The sequence below is a fragment of the Myzus persicae genome, unplaced genomic scaffold, assembly GCF_001856785.1.
Source record: "Myzus persicae strain clone G006 unplaced genomic scaffold, MPER_G0061.0, whole genome shotgun sequence".
Classification (NCBI taxonomy): Eukaryota; Metazoa; Arthropoda; class Insecta; order Hemiptera; family Aphididae; genus Myzus; species Myzus persicae.
The window spans coordinates 269,463-290,044 of NW_019100780.1; the positions used below are offsets into that span (position 1 = coordinate 269,463).

At 27.3% G+C, this 20,582-nt stretch overlaps 4 protein-coding genes across 8 annotated transcripts; 2 read left to right on the forward strand and 2 right to left on the reverse strand.

The window, feature by feature from the left end:
* Positions 1 to 2,490: 2,490 nt before the first annotated feature.
* LOC111042916 (E3 ubiquitin-protein ligase RNF126-like) lies at positions 2,491 to 9,799 on the reverse strand. 4 transcript variants are annotated; one of them, XM_022327646.1, is made up of 10 exons: positions 9,160 to 9,271; positions 8,960 to 9,081; positions 8,664 to 8,883; positions 8,469 to 8,579; positions 7,384 to 7,493; positions 5,820 to 5,915; positions 5,587 to 5,753; positions 5,282 to 5,397; positions 3,973 to 4,088; positions 2,491 to 3,753 (listed from the first exon to the last, which is right to left on the reverse strand). In XM_022327646.1, the coding sequence occupies exons 3-10, from the start codon at positions 8,751 to 8,753 to the stop codon at positions 3,456 to 3,458; spliced, it is 1,104 nt and encodes a 367-aa protein (XP_022183338.1). In that variant the 5' UTR covers positions 8,754 to 8,883; positions 8,960 to 9,081; positions 9,160 to 9,271; the 3' UTR covers positions 2,491 to 3,455. The 4 variants fall into 4 exon arrangements, with proteins under 4 accessions (XP_022183338.1, XP_022183337.1, XP_022183336.1 ...); XM_022327645.1 differs by lacking the exon at positions 9,160 to 9,271 and adding an exon at positions 9,692 to 9,799 and having other exon boundaries at positions 8,664 to 9,081; XM_022327644.1 differs by lacking the exon at positions 9,160 to 9,271 and adding an exon at positions 9,346 to 9,451 and having other exon boundaries at positions 8,664 to 9,081.
* On the forward strand, positions 9,778 to 11,467 carry LOC111042918 (3-ketodihydrosphingosine reductase). Its single transcript, XM_022327648.1, has 7 exons — positions 9,778 to 9,927; positions 9,988 to 10,153; positions 10,337 to 10,479; positions 10,541 to 10,732; positions 10,818 to 10,985; positions 11,062 to 11,163; positions 11,238 to 11,467. Exons 1-7 carry the CDS (start codon positions 9,805 to 9,807, stop codon positions 11,349 to 11,351), a joined length of 1,008 nt encoding a protein of 335 aa, XP_022183340.1. The 5' UTR covers positions 9,778 to 9,804; the 3' UTR covers positions 11,352 to 11,467.
* Positions 11,468 to 11,863: 396 nt separating this feature from the next.
* On the reverse strand, positions 11,864 to 15,315 carry LOC111042934 (arrestin domain-containing protein 3-like). The gene is made up of 7 exons (XM_022327676.1): positions 15,174 to 15,315; positions 14,909 to 15,098; positions 14,679 to 14,831; positions 14,333 to 14,541; positions 13,378 to 13,560; positions 13,127 to 13,318; positions 11,864 to 13,050 (listed from the first exon to the last, which is right to left on the reverse strand). The coding sequence occupies exons 2-7, from the start codon at positions 15,021 to 15,023 to the stop codon at positions 12,652 to 12,654; spliced, it is 1,251 nt and encodes a 416-aa protein (XP_022183368.1). The 5' UTR covers positions 15,024 to 15,098; positions 15,174 to 15,315; the 3' UTR covers positions 11,864 to 12,651.
* Positions 15,316 to 15,445: 130 nt separating this feature from the next.
* LOC111042935 lies at positions 15,446 to 19,649 on the forward strand. Of its 2 annotated transcripts, none has more exons than XM_022327678.1 (6): positions 15,446 to 15,745; positions 17,845 to 17,986; positions 18,121 to 18,239; positions 18,320 to 18,958; positions 19,022 to 19,210; positions 19,271 to 19,649. In XM_022327678.1, the coding sequence occupies exons 2-6, from the start codon at positions 17,944 to 17,946 to the stop codon at positions 19,502 to 19,504; spliced, it is 1,224 nt and encodes a 407-aa protein (XP_022183370.1). In that variant the 5' UTR covers positions 15,446 to 15,745; positions 17,845 to 17,943; the 3' UTR covers positions 19,505 to 19,649. The 2 variants fall into 2 exon arrangements, with proteins under 2 accessions (XP_022183370.1, XP_022183369.1); XM_022327677.1 differs by lacking the exon at positions 15,446 to 15,745 and adding an exon at positions 15,856 to 16,107.
* The last annotated feature ends 933 nt before the right edge of the window (positions 19,650 to 20,582 follow it).

Below are 20,582 nucleotides of genomic sequence, written 5' to 3' on the forward strand. Positions count from 1 at the left end.
CTAAGACAGTACATAATTAGAGATAAGTCATGGAGTGGGTGATCAATTTTTAACTTATACTCAAAAAAGTTAAGAAACTTTTGTTGAACACATTCAATTTGGTTCATCCCGGGAGAGGTATTAGGATCCCCCACAACAGCTCAAAATAGATGTCAAAAGAGTCTCTGGTTTAAATTCATTAAAAATTACTTTTATAAGACGTAAGGTTTTTAATGCTTTACCACACACTTTATCTAAGTGGGCATGAACATTTAACTCCCAATCAAATACAAATATTAAATACAGTGGATTCCGCGTAATGTGGCCACCGGTTAATATGAGCATCCGCTTAATGTGGGCAAACAGGGCTGATCCCAACACACCCACATTAAGCGGAATCCACTGTAATATATTATGGTACAAACATAAATTGTAATAATATGTTAGTTACAAATTTTATATGGTACACTTATGTCATCTGTAAAGGATTTGAATAGGATCCACAAAAACATTAAGCATAAGGACCCAGAGGTGCATAAGTATTTAAATACTTTTTAAAGTATTTGACACTATCAATCAACAAATATTTAAGTGTATATTACAATAGTTTATACAATTTAATAATTTACCTACGGTAATAAATACTTTTTTCATCTTTCTGCTTAAATTACTTAGAATTGTTGAAAAAATTGACTCACCAAAAATCTTATCTTTTTATAATATGCCACAATTACTAAATAATATTAATAATATTAATTTTGAACAAGGTTTTAAAATGTAACAAAAATTTATATGATACACAATTGATGAAATGGTAAAATTATGCATAGTAATTTATATTTATCTTAAATAATAAAACTTGCATCAATTAAATGTATGCATATTGAGAAATGAGAATTATTATAAATTTGAATACATAAATTGTTAGTTAATAAATATTAGATATTGTTGGCTAATAAATAGCCACGTATAATACAAACAAGTTTTCATATAAATATATAATTAATAATAATTATTAACTATTATTTTAATATTTTATAAATAATTTGAACTTAGTTGTCAAAATACTCAAACAAAGCTTTACTGAAATTTAAATAATTAGGAAATATGTGATAAAAAAACGGTATCTGAGTTTATTTAATGTACTACGCTGTCTTATATAAGAGGAACCTCAGACGGCAACTGATTTTCTCCCGGTTTGATCATATTACCCATTGATTAAATCAGTATTCTTGAACTCGCCAGCTCTTGTTACTGAAGATCAGCGGCAGCCAAAACATTGCTTTACAGTATTATTTTATTTTTAGTTATAGAAAAATGTAAGGAAGGCAACTGTTGAAATACTAAAGTCAACTTCAGAGACAGGGGAGTTTTTCAGCAAAGTCTTAACCATACTCATTGCTATCACAGAAGCCACTAACTGAGGTTACTCCTATATAAGTTTTATGAAAAAAAAAAATTGTATTTAAAATGTATCTCAAATACTAATTTAATAGTACAGTAAAATCTTGTTCAGACAGAACCGCTTGGGATTGTCTAGTTTTTCAGTCTTAACGTAGTTTGTGACTTGACAAAGTTCACAAACATTATGTAATTAAATTTTGACCAAAGAAATTATCCATGTTATCAGGGTTTGGGTCTTATCAAAGTCTTACTATATTTGAATACGGCTCAAACACTTTTTAGTAGTACTTTTAATAAAACTAAACGTATACAGTTATATTTTAAACAGTTTAGGAATTAACTCTAATAGTAATATAATTTTAATATTTTAGAATTTGTATACACTTTGTTACAAGAGAATGTACTATACTCCGTTCCACGAGACTACGAGAGAAGATACACGTTTTTTTGTCCGTCGATGTGCATCTCTCACCAATTCACCCAATTTAGCTAGCCGCAGGGTGGTAAAAAGTGGGGGAAATTTGGCCTCCGCTTTGTTGCCGGCGGAAGTCGGATGCGCGACTCGTATACCTTCTCTCGTGGAACGGAATATAGACCGGTTTCCGCCCGGCAGCACACATTTCCTACATATTGTCATAGGTAGTGACTGTGGGGAAAAAGGTGAGCAGAATTGGTAAATACTCTTTTGGAATGGAGTTTAGGTACTTGTGATGTGAATTTGCAGGGTTGTACTGACTGATAATGAGGTCTTTATTACAGTTATGTGATTGAGATTTTAGCAATATAATATATACGTTATTTTACGTAATGTGTTGGTAAATATAGTAAATAGTTATTTGATTAATAATAATATATATAAATTATGGTAATTTTTAATTACTATGGATTATCCAGTTTCCGATTTATTATTTATTATAGTTTTCATTATTAAATCATAGTAAAAACTTTAAATGTATCATGATGATTTATTAGATTTACTACTAAATGGATGATTTAGTTAAGGTTATTAAAAGCTCAAACATATTTTGAACTAGTTCATAATAAATAATAATACACATTTGTTTAATTAAATTTATAACTCCAACAGTATTGATTAGTTTTAAAATATTTTTATTTACAATTATTTATTTTCTATTTAAGTCTAAGCGAAAGAATTCAAATACACTTTAGGATATCATAAAATGGTTTTTTGAAAATAAGAAACAATAATTTAACCCAAAATGACTATACACATATGCTTTCACTAATAAATATAAATAATCAATCATGTAATATAATTTTAAAAGAACCATTATGGTTTTAATAAAAATAATGAATAGAAAAAATTAAAAACGTGAAGTTAAAAAAATTAACAGTCAACAAATTACAGCAAATGTGTTTCTAATACATATATATATATACTATCTATTATGTTTTGTTTAATACACATAAAACAAAAAAAAAACAGATAATATTAAATTTAAGTAAATCTACATTGGATGATATTTTGTACACATTTAATTAAATTTTTCTAATATTTAGCCCATTATATTATAGTATTAAAAGCATAAAATATAAATTAAATGATTCATTAAAATTATGAATTCCAGTTTCATAATATTGAATAATATATATAATGTATAGTGTAGATAAGTAAACATAATTTAAATATGTTTTATAATGAAAAAAAAGACATAACAATTTTAACAATCAACAGGTAAAATTGAAATTTACCAGTTAGGTAGAAAACAAGCATTATAATATCTACTAATATAATATAAATTAAAAGTATTTGATAAGTTACTAATTACAATCGAGACTTGGGTGATTTAAGACAGTGTAATTAAAATATACATACATTCACATATATATAGGAATCCATACATATATATATATACAAAATACCTTTTGAAATAACTAACTGTCAATTACTAGTCATCAATAATTGTAATTATGTTATAAACTTTCATAAATGGTTCAAATAAAAAATATTTGGTTAATTGTTATTAATTGAATGTATTTCTTTCACTTTCATGTATTAAACAGTAAACTCATATTGTACTAAAATCATTACTTGTATTTACTAGAAAAGACTAGGAATTATTTGTATTATTCACCGCTGGTAAATTTTGATCATGATCAGTTTCCATTGGTTCAACATCAGCAGATGAAGATGACAACCGTTGGTCACGTAAGTTCCTGGCTGTGACGGATGAATAAGTTGACATACCTGATGCCGCAGCTGGAGTTTGTGTAGCTGATGATGATGACACAATTGGCAGTGGCAAACTAATACCAAGTTGTGTAGGCCAGTCAGTTGATGTAGATGCTATATCATAATCATTCATTCCCCATACTGGATCAGCATTAGTACGCGGAATACTACGAGCTCTATAATAATATAAACATTAAATAAATAAAATCAAATGCAGGAATATTTAATAATAAAATAGTAGAAATATTCAATATAAATAATTATGGATACCAGATTTAAAGTATCACTTAAAGATAATGTAAAAATTTAAAATCTATAAGTGCAAAATTCAATTCAAATATAATTACAAATTAACAATAATAATAGAAATATATATATATGTATATAATTCATACCTAATGAGTGCTGCTAAATTTGGTCCAACACCTAAACTGATTCCTAGTGGATCTGAATTAATTGAACTTAACCCATCATCTGCTAAATATTTACGGCAAATTGGACAAGTACCATGCTACATAAAAATTAAAATAACAATAATAATAACACATATCATACATATTATATATTAAAGGGTAAGCCTTATCATATTTTTAATACCCAGTTTTACTAGTAAATGCTAAGGATTCACTAATCACATTTAGTTAATGCAGAATTCATTTGAATTTTTATCTGAAACTTTGAGTACATCAAAATGCCGACGAATAAAAATTGTATTGAAATAGACCGATAATCTTTGTATAACTTTGTTCTTTTGTTATTGTTACAACTGTTTGTATAATTTGTTTTAATATACATTGAGAACTGGGTTGTTACCACCCTACCTAGCGAGAGATCATTCCGGTTCTCCGTATGCAGACTGATGAGCCTTTACCAAAAGAGTTAGAGAAATTTATATGTGAAAATAGTATGTTGGGGAAACAAACACAGATTGAAGAAATGAGTTCAGATCTGGAAAATTTTATTGAATTTTGAACAAAATAACAAACGAGGTGGATAAAAGATTTAGTGATAATTCAGATATAATAAGAGGGATAAGGGCTCTTCATCCACAATCTTCAAAATTTTTGATATATGACACTTCAATTCCTTTTGCAAAAGTGTATGTAGATTCAAAATATTACACAAGTCCATGAACCCTTATGAAACAAAATAATTTAAAAATAGAAGATATTTTCCAATTTAATAACTTTCTTAAGAAATATGAAATAACGATTTCAGAAACATACGAACTATTCTCCATTACTATTACAATTTGGGACTTCTGATTTAGAACATATTTTGAACAGTATAATAAACCGGTTTTATCTTTTAACTTAACTTATAGTTTATCATATCTAATAATTATAATTTAAAAAAGAATCACAAGGTAAATGACCAAATTATGTTTTAATAAAATTTATTTAAAAATTTTAATATTTAATTGTCACACTTTTAAATAAAACTTCATTAACTTGTATGACTTATTTAGCCCCCGCTGACAAAGAACTAGGAAATGCATTGATAATTTAATAAATAAGGTACAGAATTTGATCCCAAGCCTCAATAAATGTAATTTGATAAGCTAACACAATCAACTTAAGGAATCACATTCTTATCAATTAAACCTTGATGCTTTCCTATACATGGATTATCGCATATGTTTTGAGATTAAGGAGAAATGTGGAGACAAACATAAATCAAAACTAAAAAAAAAGCAAAACTTACCAATTCTAACCAAGGTGTAATACAATCTTTATGAAACATATGGTCGCAAGCTAGTTTCATTACTTTTTCATCAATTGTAAAATCTTCCCAACAAACAGAGCATTGGAGTTTCACATCTAAAAATTAAAATGCACATTTAATTCTAAGTGAAGCAATTTGTAAATTTAGATTTTAAAAATAATTAATTATAAATTTAATATGTCTATTATTCATAATTTAATAAGCACCTTTTTTTGCCAATCAAAGGGACTAGTATATAACAATATTAATATTATATAACAACATAGTTATACAATTATTTTTACCTAAATGTTCTTGACAAATAATTGCTGTAGGTATTTCTTGTATTTTCTCTTTCGTCAATGGAGGAGGTCCAGCTCCATCAATCTGATTTAATAACTGTGACACAATTGAATCTAATCCATCTCTCCCCCAAACATAGTCACCAGGATTACCGAGTAAAAATCTACTGCTGAAATTTTAATTAACAAGAGGTATAGTTTTGATACAAAAAAAAATTATAATTTAATTTTCTTACACTGGACTTCCGCCCGATCGAGCATAATCAGCAAAATTTACTATGACATCTTCTACTAAATTTTCAATTGTTCCACCTGAACTACGCCTTGGGCCCCTGAAATTATACATATTTGAATAATTATTAATGACTTATAAATCATGATTTAATACTATAGGCAATATTGTATAATTTTTATTATGCATGTATACAGGTTTTGTTATTTGTACATTTTTTTTTTTGGAATTTAAATTTAAAGCAGAGTAAGCTACAAATAATTTTATACTAAAAGGAAATAAAAACTTATAGTGCTATTTTTACATGGCTTATTTTTCATGAGTTTTCATTGTGTGGCAGTTTTGCTGTTGTTCACATGCTTAGTAGCTAAATTATTTCAGCGTAATAAAAGTGGTTATCGTCAGATTAATTATATTGATCTTATTTTCAAACACGGGAGGTTGATAGATGATCAAATGTTACTTTTTATGGCTTATGTGCCTACATCACTTAAAGTACTACACGAAAATGATCCATGTTAGGTGTATGGCATATGGTGTTCAAGGTGGCAGATGAAATTAGAGCAAAATATGAACCCGTTGATAGTTATATCATATAGTGTTAAAAAAACTTTTAACAAAGCTCCAAGTCGTGTTGATATTATAAAATCTAAAGTCTCGCATACATTTGTTTGCCTCTAGAACCATTCATTTGTCACTTACTCGCCAGGGTGCACAAATTATAGTTATTTTTTGCATATTTTGTAACTTTTTATTGCATTTAAAGAGTATATTTTACAGTTTTTCTAAGCACATTATACCGCATAATATTAAGTTGTTTTACAGTGCAAAGAAATTTCGAGCCCTCGTTAAAAGTTTATTGAATAATGTGTATAAGTCTTATTATCACCTTTCAATATAAAAATATTTAGTAGTACTTATATCTTATGATATTAATATTTCACTATTAGACATTAGTAATATAGAAGGTAAAATTAATTTTTACCAAAAATATTGTACTGGAATATGTAATTGTGTGTATAAAATATAGTAATATACTTTAAAAGTTTCTAATATCCATAAATAATAATTTCACTTAAAATATCTAGAAAAAAAGGATTGTGTATATATTTTTTTAGTTACAGAATGAGCTACTTATAGGAAATTTTAAATTTTCAGTCCTTAACCATAAAAATTGAAAGTTACAAAATAATTTACAAATTTTCATTATTTCGATAAATTTTATCAAAATTTATATGCTTATAAAATAAAATTTAAGCTGTAATATTTTTTAACTAATATAAGAACTCAAGAAGAACCTTATTTTAAATTTTCAAGCTTTTTCAAGCAGTAACAATTATTTATCAATAATAATATTTAAAAATAAAACTAAAAACAATAAAAAATGTATCATATAAAGTACAAATAACTCAAAGAGTCAGAATATTTTGGAAAGCTTATCAAGTATGGAAAATGGTCATTAAGACATTTAGTGAAAATAAAAGTATCTAGTAATTCATTTTTGAGTTACAATAGATTGAGTAACTGGTAAAAAAATATCCTTAGAACTTTAATATTTCTTGACTTACCTGCCAGGTTGCAATGTCATTACATGAGGACCTCTTGTTGTAAATCTCCGGCGACGAATATTTGACCTCCGTCTTCCTCCAATATCACTATCTCCTAATATACCATTAACCTAAACATATGTTACAAAATTAACAACTAACATTTTTAGTCATAAATTAATAAAAATAAACTAACCGAGACTTACATATTTTATGTATGAGAATGTGGGATGACAGTACTTACATTACTTATATTATTTTAAATACAAATATAACAACTTAATCACTATTCTACCATTATATATTCTCAACATAATTATTATTAATACAATCTAAAGAAGTAAAATATAATATTTTTTATTCAATACTTAAACTTTTAATTAAGAAATACCTCATATGTCTGAAATAACTAAAACATAAGTATAATTTATTTATATTTTGAAGTAAAGAATTGAAAATGAATGAGAACTTATATCCAATTTTTAAAATGACATATAAAATAGAATACAAGAAATCTATCCGAAATTTCCAAAACAACTGAATTATTAAAATGTCGTTAATGATATCTAGCAAATACATTTAACATAGTTGTACTATTTCAAACTATACAAACTTCATTCTTATCTTATTTAAACACCATTTCAAAATAAACTTTATCAGAGAACAAGTTTCTGTTCAGCAGCATATATTAGTTTCAAACAACCAAACTGCTAGGTCCAAAGTTGAACAATTTTTGGGTACAGAATTGTTTTTATACCTAGCACAATGGAAGAGGATATGCCTACAAGTAGCTACAGTCATCGGTCATGAATCATAGTCATGCACAGAACTGGTTTTTTTTATTTTACAACCAAGTATAGGTACATATAAGCTGAAAATATAATTCAATGTTCTTACCTAAGTTAATAATAATAAAAATTGATAACAGTATCTACCTTATTAAAATTTTAAGTTATTCCTAGTAATAAGAATTGTATAATAACAAAGGCAATGATATAGATTACAATGACACGTAACTAGTTTTAAAACTATATTAATCTCTAATTAGTTATTACTTATTTTACTTCAAAAATAGTACATATTATTAAAATAGAATAATTACATACCATAAAGTGTGCATTTGCAAATTCCATATCTTCGTCATCTGGTTCCTCGGGAGTTTGTTGCCCTTCTACTTTTTCAATAAAACCCAAATGGCACGTTGGACATGTAAAATCCTTAAAGAAAATATTATAGCATTACCAGATATTAATCAATAACTTTGGAGTTAATACATGTAATGGAAAAACTTAAAAACATACATCGGCTACACTTCCTATTTCGGCATCACAGCTGTGGCAAAAATAGCGGTTATCTGCAATACTGTCAATAGGTCTTGACGCACTATCCATTGTAAGTTAGGTAGGTCTGAGCTCTTACAATAAATAGCAGTTGCCCGTCTCTGGAAAACTAATGTGAAATTCTCGTGAGAGTACGACGAGAATGACTACTCTTTGATTATCGAATAACGTACCAGCCACACTATGATTGAAATTTATTAAAAAACGAACTACTTTAATAATATCCAATTATAAGAGTTTAGTCAAGAGTTGAATACTGTATTAGATCCTCAGCAGGAATTCGTAATTTTGTAGTTTGTAGTTTGTACTGATAAGAAAATTCCATTTTTTAAGCACTCGCAGTCTTGCAGTCTCGCGTCATTATGAAATCGATTGTTTCCTAAGCATATACATATACGTATTATATATTATAATACATATAAATGATAAATCTATTCTATGATTAAACATTTATTACCATACTGTACAAATTACGGGGTAAATAATCAAACTTAAATATTTTGACGAGGAGATAAATAAAAACATTATTCAAGATGTGAATTAAATAATATTAAATGAAACAACTAAACATTAAACAAGACTTACAAATGATTACAAATAGTAGTGAATTTAAAATTCTTAATTAACCAATCAAGTTGCTTACCGAATGTTCGGAAAAACATCGATGTTTGTATCACAGTAAGTTGTACAAATTACTACAAATACTACGACGGCCGACGGTGGTGCGGCACTGTGGCCACAGAACGTGTGGCCGACAGTCGTGATTTGCTTCGTTCTGTAGGTTATGTGCGATGTTTAAAATGTCAACAATATTATGTTCTCGGGTGGTTGCCTACACTGACCCACTGGTCATACATTAGGACGGAAATTCAAAAAATTACGTATTCTGATTTCTGAATATTCTAGGTGGGCACGTAAATTATAATTGAAAGTTTTGAATTGTCTTAAATTCATAATAATTAATAATATCATCCAGTCATATTAATTACTTGGTGGTCGCTCCTCATTGACTCATTGGTCATATTATAATTCGTTACTTCAGTTAATCATTGTGTTCGTTGTTATGTGATTGTGACTGTTCATCGTTTGCATTCTGTCTGAAATGGAACACATAATGTTTGCATTAATAACTTCCGGCGTTTTAGCTTTGTCGTTTGTTTTAGCTACAGTTTTAAGATATAAATTCATATCCAAGAAAAAATCTCTACTTGGCCGTCATGTTATAGTAACAGAAATTCCTTAGTTTTAAATTTTCTACTGGTTCATTACATTTTCATTTTTTCAGGTTACTGGAGGTTCAAGTGGTATTGGTAAATGCATTGCATTGGAGGCTGCTAAGATAGGAGCAAATGTAACTATTGTCGCAAGAAATGAAAATAGACTTAGTTTAGCATTGGAAGAAATTAAAGGACAATGTTTAAATAATTCTCAAAAATTCAACTATTTGTCTGGTTCGTTATGTATTAAATTCCTAGATGGGTACCTACCATAATTATTCAAATAACATATTTATTTTTGTTACATTAATTATGAAACACAAGCACATTTAAAATAATACTGCATATAGCTACTTAGTCATTCCAATCCAAAATTGACAAACATTAATTTATTAAGTAATAAACTTGTTGGATTAGTTGATTTAGCGGGTGACTACAGTGTGGTGAAAACAGCTTTCAATGATGCAATTGGTGAGATGGGACCATTATATTTGTTCATAAATTGTGCTGGTATGGCTATATGTGGAACATTAGAAGATGTTTCCACCAATGACATTATGGTACTTTTAATAATTAATATACAATGTAAAATATATAAGTAATTAGTACCAATTGTAACAGAAAATGATCAACACTAATTTGATATCTACAATCCAAGCAACTAAAGCAATAGTGAATGAAATGAAACAAAATGGTTTTGGAAGTATTGTAATAACTTCATCTCTGGCATCTTTCTGTGGTATTTATGGTTTAAGTGTTTACTCTGCCACAAAATTTGCATTGAGAGGGTTTGCTGAAGCTTTAAGCATGGAAGTAAATAAATATTGGACATCTGAGGATACTTGAAATAATATTTACCTTGTAATATATTTTAAATCATTTATATGTAAACATGTAGACAAAAAACTTCGGAGTAAAAGTGACGTTGGCCTTACCTCCAGATACAGATACTCCGGGGTATGCTAACGAGTCAAAAAACAAACCACTGGAAACATTATTGATATCAGAAACAGCCAACTTGTTTACACCAGAAGAAGTAGGAAGAAAAATTCTTCAAGACACATTAGTAATTTTAAAACAAATTAATATTAGTACATGATGATGAATAATTTTATTATTTAAATAATTTGTGTATTGTTTAGAATGGACGATTTTTTAGTACTGTTGGTTTTGAAGGTCACATGATGACTATTTCTTGTGCTGGAATGGCTCCATACACTTCTTATATAGAATTAATATGTCAGGTAAAAAATATACGTTAATTACAAATTTACGTTACTAGTCACATCATTTACTTACAAATCATTATTCATTTCAGGTTTTTTGTGGTGGCATTATACGATTGATAACTGTTTACTATCAATCTACATTTGATAAAATAATTAAAAAATGTAAATTAGATAGAGAACACATAAAAAATAATAAAACATAATATATATATATATATATAAAAAAGTAACAACTTTTATCTTCCATCTATACTTTTATGTTTTTGTTAATAAATATTTCTTATCATTACCATTGTTGAATAAACGGTTTTGAATGTTTGAAATTTCTTGATTCTCTTTATTTATAAAATAAGTTAATAAGTGATACCCTAAGACTAAATAAAAACAAGTCTTAAATTATATATTTATAATGTATATTATGTAATAAAACAACTATTTTAAAATATCATATAAAAATAATTATTGTTATTAAAAAATTAAATATTTAAGCATTACAACAAAGCTGTTTAATTAAATTCTTTTATATTGTTAGTAACAAAAACAATCACAAAAGGTAGCACCTTAATTTGTATCAATATTGTCTTAAAAATAATTGATAAATACTGTTATAAAATATAAGTTTTTAGAAGTGTAATATAGGAAAATTAGTTATCACAAAGCTATTCAATTTTATATCTTAATAATCTATACCGAATACAAATAACTAACACAATAGTTATGTTATAGAGGGTTCATTACAGCTATAATTCACCAAGCACATAAAAGACTAAAGCAAGTGAAGGTATAATATATAAAGGTGCATTGAAAGCATATTAAATAAATATTTCTATAGATTTTGATATTAAGTATGGATCAATTTTTGAAAAAATTGTATTAATCTTAATTGAACCATCATTTTTCTTATTTACCAATAAATGGTTTAATAATCCCAAGTATTGGATAGAATGTTTTTTTGTTTTTCTAGTTGAAACGACTTGTTTTGAAGAGGTACTTTACAAATTATTAAACATTAATCGTTGCTATTTATTCACTTTCAACATAAGAAGCAACAAGAGAAGCTAAATTGTATGACTTTGTTCTGTGTATTGGCTATTGTTGGTGATTAAGTAAGGGAACAGTTGGGTTTGAGCTGATTGACATAAAGCAATCGCTTCTTATGCTAAAAAGAGTGTATATTACAAAATTCATGGTCAAACTGAAATGTTGAACAAAAACTGTATTGAAGTTTAATAAATTATTAATTAATAAATATAACAGTAACAATTAGTGAAACAAGTAAGTGGTTAAATACTATATGTAACATTAATAATATTTAAATAAATCGATAAAATATATAGTGAAACTGTAATAATTGTTAAATATTTTGTTAGTTTGCCTATTATACAAAATATCTAAGAAAAACAATTGTAACCATTTTGACTGAATGCATCTCAATTACTAGAAATCACGACGTTTAAATTAAAAATAAAATAAGAATACATATAAACAGATTCTGAACCTAGATTATCCTAGATTAGGGGCAGAAGGATAAGATGGATTGAATGCCGGTTGTTGTATATTCACATCTGGGTAAGGCAACTGAGATTGGTTATACATTTGCATTTGAGGATACAATGATGGTTGACCAGAGATTTGTGCTGGGTCCATGGCTTGTTGTGGATATGAGGGTTGGTCATATGGTGGTGGAACTTGCTGTGCGAAGCCAGGAATAGGGGCAGGTAAATTTATAGGGTTGGTAGAATTTGTAGGGAATTGGCCATTTGAAGGATCGTTTTGATTAGGTGATTGAATTGGAATACCAAATTGAGGTGCATCTTGGGCAATAGATAATGGAATATTACCCATTGTAATTTTCACATTAATATCAGTGTTTTCATACATACCCCCAGCAACTGCTTCAACCTGTAAACAAATAAATATTTAAAAAATATCTGTTTCATAATTGCAAATAATAGATTATAAATATTATTTATATTACATTTAATACATATTGGTCAGTTATGATTCCACAATACTTTAGATTAGAAAACATCAAACTATTCGGAACTATCATTTGCTCCGTCCATGTTTTCGAAGCATGAGCTTCAATACCTTGTAAACGTAAAACTGCAAGTTCGGATGAACTGAAGTTTGTTTTTTCACTTGGGTGTCTTGCTTTAAATGATAGGTCCTAAAAAGAATAAATATTCTTTAATAAAATCATAAAAATACACCACATTCAAGCATTACTCGTTTCAACTTAATTTTGACAGCATCAATTGTTACATTACTATTGTTATCCAGTTCAACAGTAAGAGGTATAATTTGTCCAGGTACAAAACCACTATAAGGAAGACAGACTACCAATGTCGTTGGACCAGACTCGCAGCAACAGCAACAATAAAACTTTTCTTTTTCTTCTTTTTTGGGTTCCTAAAAACGGACAAGTAACAAATCTTAGTAATTGTGTATACATTATTATTTTACATAAGACAAAATGTGTTAAGACATCGTATCAGATTGATCGAGTGACTAATTAAATTTGATATGATATTTATTTAGTTTTAATTTAAATTGTATACTTAAACTACATACCAATGAGTGAAAAATCTGGGTACTTTGTGTTCTCTACTACCTAAGTATTTCCAAGTCTACCTGTTATTTTATATTTAGTACACATAGTAAGACCTAGAATCATCTGAGTTATCTCGACGACCTCCGCATAGGAATCTTTTTATAAATTTGCATTGTAATCTGTATCATTGTAATGAACAATATAATTTTGTTTTCAATGTACAACTCAATCTAACATGTGATAGAATTTTAATGGATATTAAAACCTACTTTTCTCTGCAAAAAAATGTTTTTTATAATTATCTATTATTTTTACATCTTAAATGTATGACTAAATGTTAATTAAACATCAATAATATAATATGAATATATACTTGTTCATTATTTAACCAATTGCGGCAGTTGAGACAACACGGATAGTTAAATTAAAAAATGGAAACAAAAGTTTCATACAAATGAAGTATGAATACAATTTTATAAATCAGTAAGTATTGACCTAGATTTTAAGGGAAAATTATATTTTGATATCTTATCAAAAAATAATATATACTTTATTTTATACAGGGAACAATGATGATTGATGAGTAATTCAGAAAAAATACTGTCTTGACTATATAAATATTATACTTACAGCTAGTGATGGTTCGTCATTTAAATTCAAAGGAGAAATAACTTGGAAAGTTATTTCTGTTTCTTTATCTTTGCCCCAAGGAATATCAATTGTAACTTTTGCTATATAACGAATGTGTCCATGCTCTCCATTAAATGTAGATGGTAACTGATGAGGTAAAGAAATATTAAATGGATAAACCCGTTCACCTGCCTCTAACTGTGATTCACCTTAAAAATAATGATTAAATATAAATAAAAACAATTTTAAAATAATACTTATTTAAGATTCTTGACTCAATATTTACCAAATTGCAGTAATAGTGATCAAATACTAAAGTGTTATAAACAAAATCATTTTCATTTACCTCCACCTCCAACCAAAGTCATTTTATTTTCAAAATATTCTTCTTCAGCATCATATTTGACAGAGTAGTTTTCAGTTTCACCATTATCGCTTCTACGAGATTCTTGTTCAGTCCATGAAACTTTGGCTTCTCCTCGGAATTTCAATTTAATACCTATAATAACAACCAGTTATAATCATTTTAAACATGAAAAATAAACCAGATACCTACTATTCTAATAAATCACTTACCTCTAATTTTTACAGAACTACTAGTAGCTACCAATACCCTCCCAGTAACGGATTGACCAGGCATAAATACAGCTGTAGGGTTGTCAAAAATTATCTGTAAACTTGTCACACCCATTGTAATTTAAAACAAATAGTAGATATTGGGTACAGAAAGTGGACCGCCAGATACGACAATTAAATTGACAGTGCTCTAAATGGCAATATAAGTAATAAAACAACAAGCATATAATAATTATAATTGAAATCGACTGCTTGTGAACCTTACATTATCAAATATTCAAATGACTAATTTCATGGTAAGTTGGGTTATGGAATGTAATTAAGTAGGAGGTATGCCACAGTGCCAGAGTCTTGAGTAGCGGGTGAGTAGTCAACGTCCTGCTGACAGTATTATAGGAGTCGTAGATAGGCGGATAGCAGTTAAAAATAACATCTTGCGTCCTATCAATTGTTTTCTTATCATACCGGTCATTAAATATCTGCAAGGTTTCTAGATAATACTATATCTATAAACCTTGAAATATCTGTACTCCGTATCTTAAACCATGGTCATCACCATAGACTTTTAATAATTATATTATGTATTCGATATAGTCGTATGCAAGACCCAAAAAAATAATGTACGATTTTCGGGATTTAAACTAAACTTTTCTTGATTTATTACTCTACTTGGTAATAAATTTAAATTACTCGGAAAAACGAACCTAATGATTAACCAGTGGCTTCCAAAAAAAAAAAAAAACAAGTAAAGTAAACGTATTTTAATAAGAACTAAGGTGGATCCGATATAAATGGTTTGTAAAACATAGCAACAGGCAATGCAGTAAATTGTTGTAGGTGAGCTCAAATATTTATGTGTACCGTGGTATGTGAAATAATTCCTTGGTTCTGTGATAGCATAATGTTAAATTTGTTATCAAAATATTACATTCAATATTGCATAATAAAAATAATAATATATAGTATATGTATATAAATTTTTTTAGCATTTATAGTACACTAGTTTTTTAATCCAAAAATCATTTATAATTTGTTATACAATTTAACCTGCACTGAAGCAATTAATTACTTTTTAATTTAATTTTCATTCATTTCTGAAATGTCTTGCTATCAAATCATATTTTATCAAATTAAAAAGTTTTCTTAATTTTAAGGTGTAAAAATTATTTAAAATTGTCTACCTAGTTTCAAAAAAATAAGTGAGTATTTTTAATGGCTCAGACACATACATAAATATTTTATATTATGTCTTTCACGATTATTGCCTATAAGATTATTGTATTTAATCTGATGATACGTGATGCATATTGCATATGATAATAAGTCTCAAGGACTCATTGTTTTTCTATTGCCTGATCAATTCTTAAATATATTACAATTTTAATTTAAATGATTAATTTTCTTTACCATTCAGTTATGATGATATCAAAAGGTTTTATTTGGAATTCTAAATACTCAGCTTCTTATATATTTACCTCTAGAACTTTGTATATTATATTTATTAAAAACTATAATTTATGTCACTGTTTTTTAATACAAATTGTCTAACCAATTTGAACAAATAATGTGTAAATCAAGTCTTTAGGAGACAATGTTAGTTACCACTAGATAGATTTTCTTTGATATTTAAGACAATATAGAGTAATACATTCTTGGCTATTTGCAGACCAATTTTGTTTTATTAGGCTGTGGTCCCCTTTTGTATAGTTGCAATAACAGAAGAAAAAGTTATTATGTTAGGTTATATGAAAATATAAACAAAAATACTAAAAATGCAAATGTATGAAATATAGGACTTCATTTTTGGAATTATCATAAAACGCACTTAAAAAATGATAGTAAAATATTATCTATATTATTAGTTATTAAACTGATGTAATCATTTTTTTATGATTCACATGTGTGTTTGAAAGCGAAAAAACATATGTCAGTTTACCATACTTTAAAGAACAAGTTGATTAACAAATTAAAAACTAAAATTATAAAATTACCAATCAGTTATCACTAAAAGTATATTTTTTAAAAACTGAAATGTTATTTTGTATTGTTAATCTGTTAATGCAATGTAATTGTTGAGTTAATAGATATTAAAGCCATACACAAAAAAAAACTGAAATGTCTAATTAGTTATACTTTGCTCCAATATTTTTCTTTGACTATTTTCCAATTAATTTAAAACAGTTACAGGCTAAAGTGAAAAATTGGCTCTAGCAATCATACAATTTGGACTATCTATCACAAAATATTTGCCTATGTACCTAGTAATAATGAATATCATTAATCTATTCAAATATTGCTCAAAAAGTATTTGCTTTTGATTCAGCTCAAAATCTTAACTGCCATAATGTGTTTGATAGCCCTTCTTAGTTCTCTTACATTCAGCCCAACATTCATGACTAATTCTTTATTGCAAGTCTACATACATTTTCTCCCAAATTTTAGTTAATTTTTCATGAGCAATAGTAAAACACAATATCTTAAAATATTTTACTATAATTTATGGTCAAAGAACCACTACTATTGTTTTCTAAACATGTACAAATAATATACTCTATTCAAGTTAAGAATACTGCGTACTTGGCGGCTAAATTTTGGGCTGGGTCATGCTTTTGCCACAATGCAGACATACAGTTTGTCAACTTGGCGGAGGTGATAAATAGTTGTTATTTAACTGCGCTTGATAAAAACCGGTCTCTGTCAAGTATGGTTCTTAACTTAAATAGAGTGTATATGTTATATCTTATATGTATTAACAAATTACAAACTGTTTTTAATTATGTTTACCAGTAAATAAGCTAGTCCTTGATATTTAATTTTTTTTACCTGTATAAATACTTAAAAATATGTATGTCATATGTATTGCATAGTCGTTAAAAAATAATATTGTATATTTTTTTTTTTAAATTAAAATTAAAATTTTTATTATTTTATTATAGACAACAAAATATGAAGTTGGACTCATCAACTTATAGAGTATATTAATTAATTCTATGAATTCATAAGACTTAAATATTGTGTAAGCATTTGTGCTTAATATGTCATATGGTGGAAGCAGTGGACAAGAAAGTGATAAAAATGGTATATTTTATTACATATGTATTATATTATGTATCAATAATTACTACTTGCGCTCAAAATGTATTACATTTTTTATAAAAGCAAAAAATGTACTAATATATATTTTATTAATTATTAATTATTATTATCTATAGGATTTTCATACATTGATGATATTCCTGTTAAAATTATTGAAAAATACAAGCCTCCGAAAAAAATAGCACTCCCTGGTGTATTACAACACAAACCAACATCTAATGCATTAAAAACTCAGGTAATAAAATTACAATATTTTAGATAGGTCTTGGTGAAATAATGCATTGATTTTCTGAATTTTTACTATTTTTGTATTAGTATGATTTTAATTTGGAAAAAAATGTACTTGAGAAAATGGCAATATGGAGCAAAATACGGGAAGAAGCTCAAACTAAACGCCATTCACAGGCTGCTGAGTTCAAAACACAAGATTATTTAGATTTAGATAAGTTGACGCTAATTAATCCAGCACAACAACAAAATACTCAAGTGTTACAACCAATACCTGCTCAACAAATAAATTTCAAAATGTCTTCATATGACACCATGCTCACAAAAACTATAAATATATCAGATTTTGAGTCTGATACATCCAGTCCATTTGACAACATGGAATTAAAAACTATTAATGATTTAGAAGAGCTAGCTTCTGTCTTAAAACCAACATCAATCTACAATAATACCAATATTAAAAATGATCCACCATCTGATATAAATGTTTCTCAATATTATCCAAAACCTATTTACAATAATTATACAGATCATTTTAGTAGCAATGAATTTGTACATGGTCCTAATACAAAAACAAACCGGACTATTAGTTCTGCTCGCATGTCCAATTCAAATGCTTTTGATGATAAATATAATATAGCAAATTTGCCACCCGTTACTATGCCAAATATTTTATTACAATTGGAGGCTGATTTAAATACTTTAAAGTGTAATGACGAATCACCAGTAAGTGTTATAAACCCGAAAGAATTATTATTATAAACAAATTACTGTATACCTTTCTTTCAGAATGATCCACAAAAATCTCTACCACACATTACAGCAAATGGGTCTAAATCTCCTACATGTTCATTTCCTAATCCATACAGATCACTTTCTCCAACTAGCCAATGTCTTGCTGATCAAATGCATCAAATGGGCTTTTCTTTATCGCGTGCTGCACGAGCGTGTAAACTATTTGGTAAAGACGAATCAAAGGTATGTAAATTAGTTATCTAACCATCAAACATAGTTGTGACCATCTATTATAATTTCAAGGTGATAGAGTTTTTAATTCAAATACATTCCATTGAGGAGACAAGTGGTTATACTGCTGACCGTGTAGAACAAGCACTGGTGGTTAATAATTTTAATGCTGATCATGCAATCACTTTTCTTAAAAATGTTGATAGGCTTATTGATTTTGGATTTCGAGAAGAAAATATATGCAGTGCACTAGTGAAGTGCAATAACGATCCTGATAAAGCACTTGATAGTCTTGTGTCTTATTAAGTAATATAATATGCACGAGAATACATTAACCTGTACGATAATTATGTATTGTTCAGAATTATTATTGACAGCCAAACAGGTGTGTTCGATTTATTGTGATAAATACATTGTACGCGTGTTACAAAAATTGAAACATATTTTAAAATGGTATACATGTATAGTTATTATAATAATATTTTAATTTCATGTAATAATTGCTTTACACTGCTTTATGTTCCCTACTTATATTCTGTAATAGAATTTTAGTATAATATGAATGATTTTATGTATACATATTTTTACTATATACATTTTTGTTATTTTTTTTAGAGAAAATAATTCTATAATTAATATACATGTGTACCTTAAATGTTACTTTTTTGTTAAATTACGTTTTACCTTTTCTCTTATAATTTATTATATTTTTTTATTATTAAAAATATATATGCTGTTTTCATTTTTTGTCCTTCAAGTACCATTATTTATTGACTATCAGGTATCATAACATTGTCTGATTAAAAATTGAATTGAAATAAAAATTGATTAAGTTTCGCTATCGCGAGACCACAATATTTAATATATTTCTATTTTATTAGAAAGTTACAACTTGTAAATATTCTAATAAAATATAAATATCACCCAGGTGGGTCACAAGTTTATATACATTATGTTATACCTAGGTGGTATCTGAAAATGTATAGGTACCTACTTATAAGTATTTAAAAGATTTAAATAAATATAATTGGTTTTATTATATTAGTATGTCAAAAATATGTAAAAAAAAAATACCGAATGTTAATGATTTATAAGTTGAAAGTTAAAATACTTATTCAAAAAAGTTTATTTCTAGCTTTATGTCTTAAATATTTTGACTTGTATGATTCATTCTCATGGCAACTTTGTAATCATTATATAATTATTTAGTAAGAGTTAATAATTTGTTGCACCAAACCTATATATTATGAGTAGCTGTTGCATAGGCGCAACTAGGTCAATATTTTTGTGGGTGCACTAATTGTATTGAATTCACAGACCCCTAGACTCTTAACATTGTACATATATAACAATAATTTCAAATGAATGAGTATGTACTTTATTT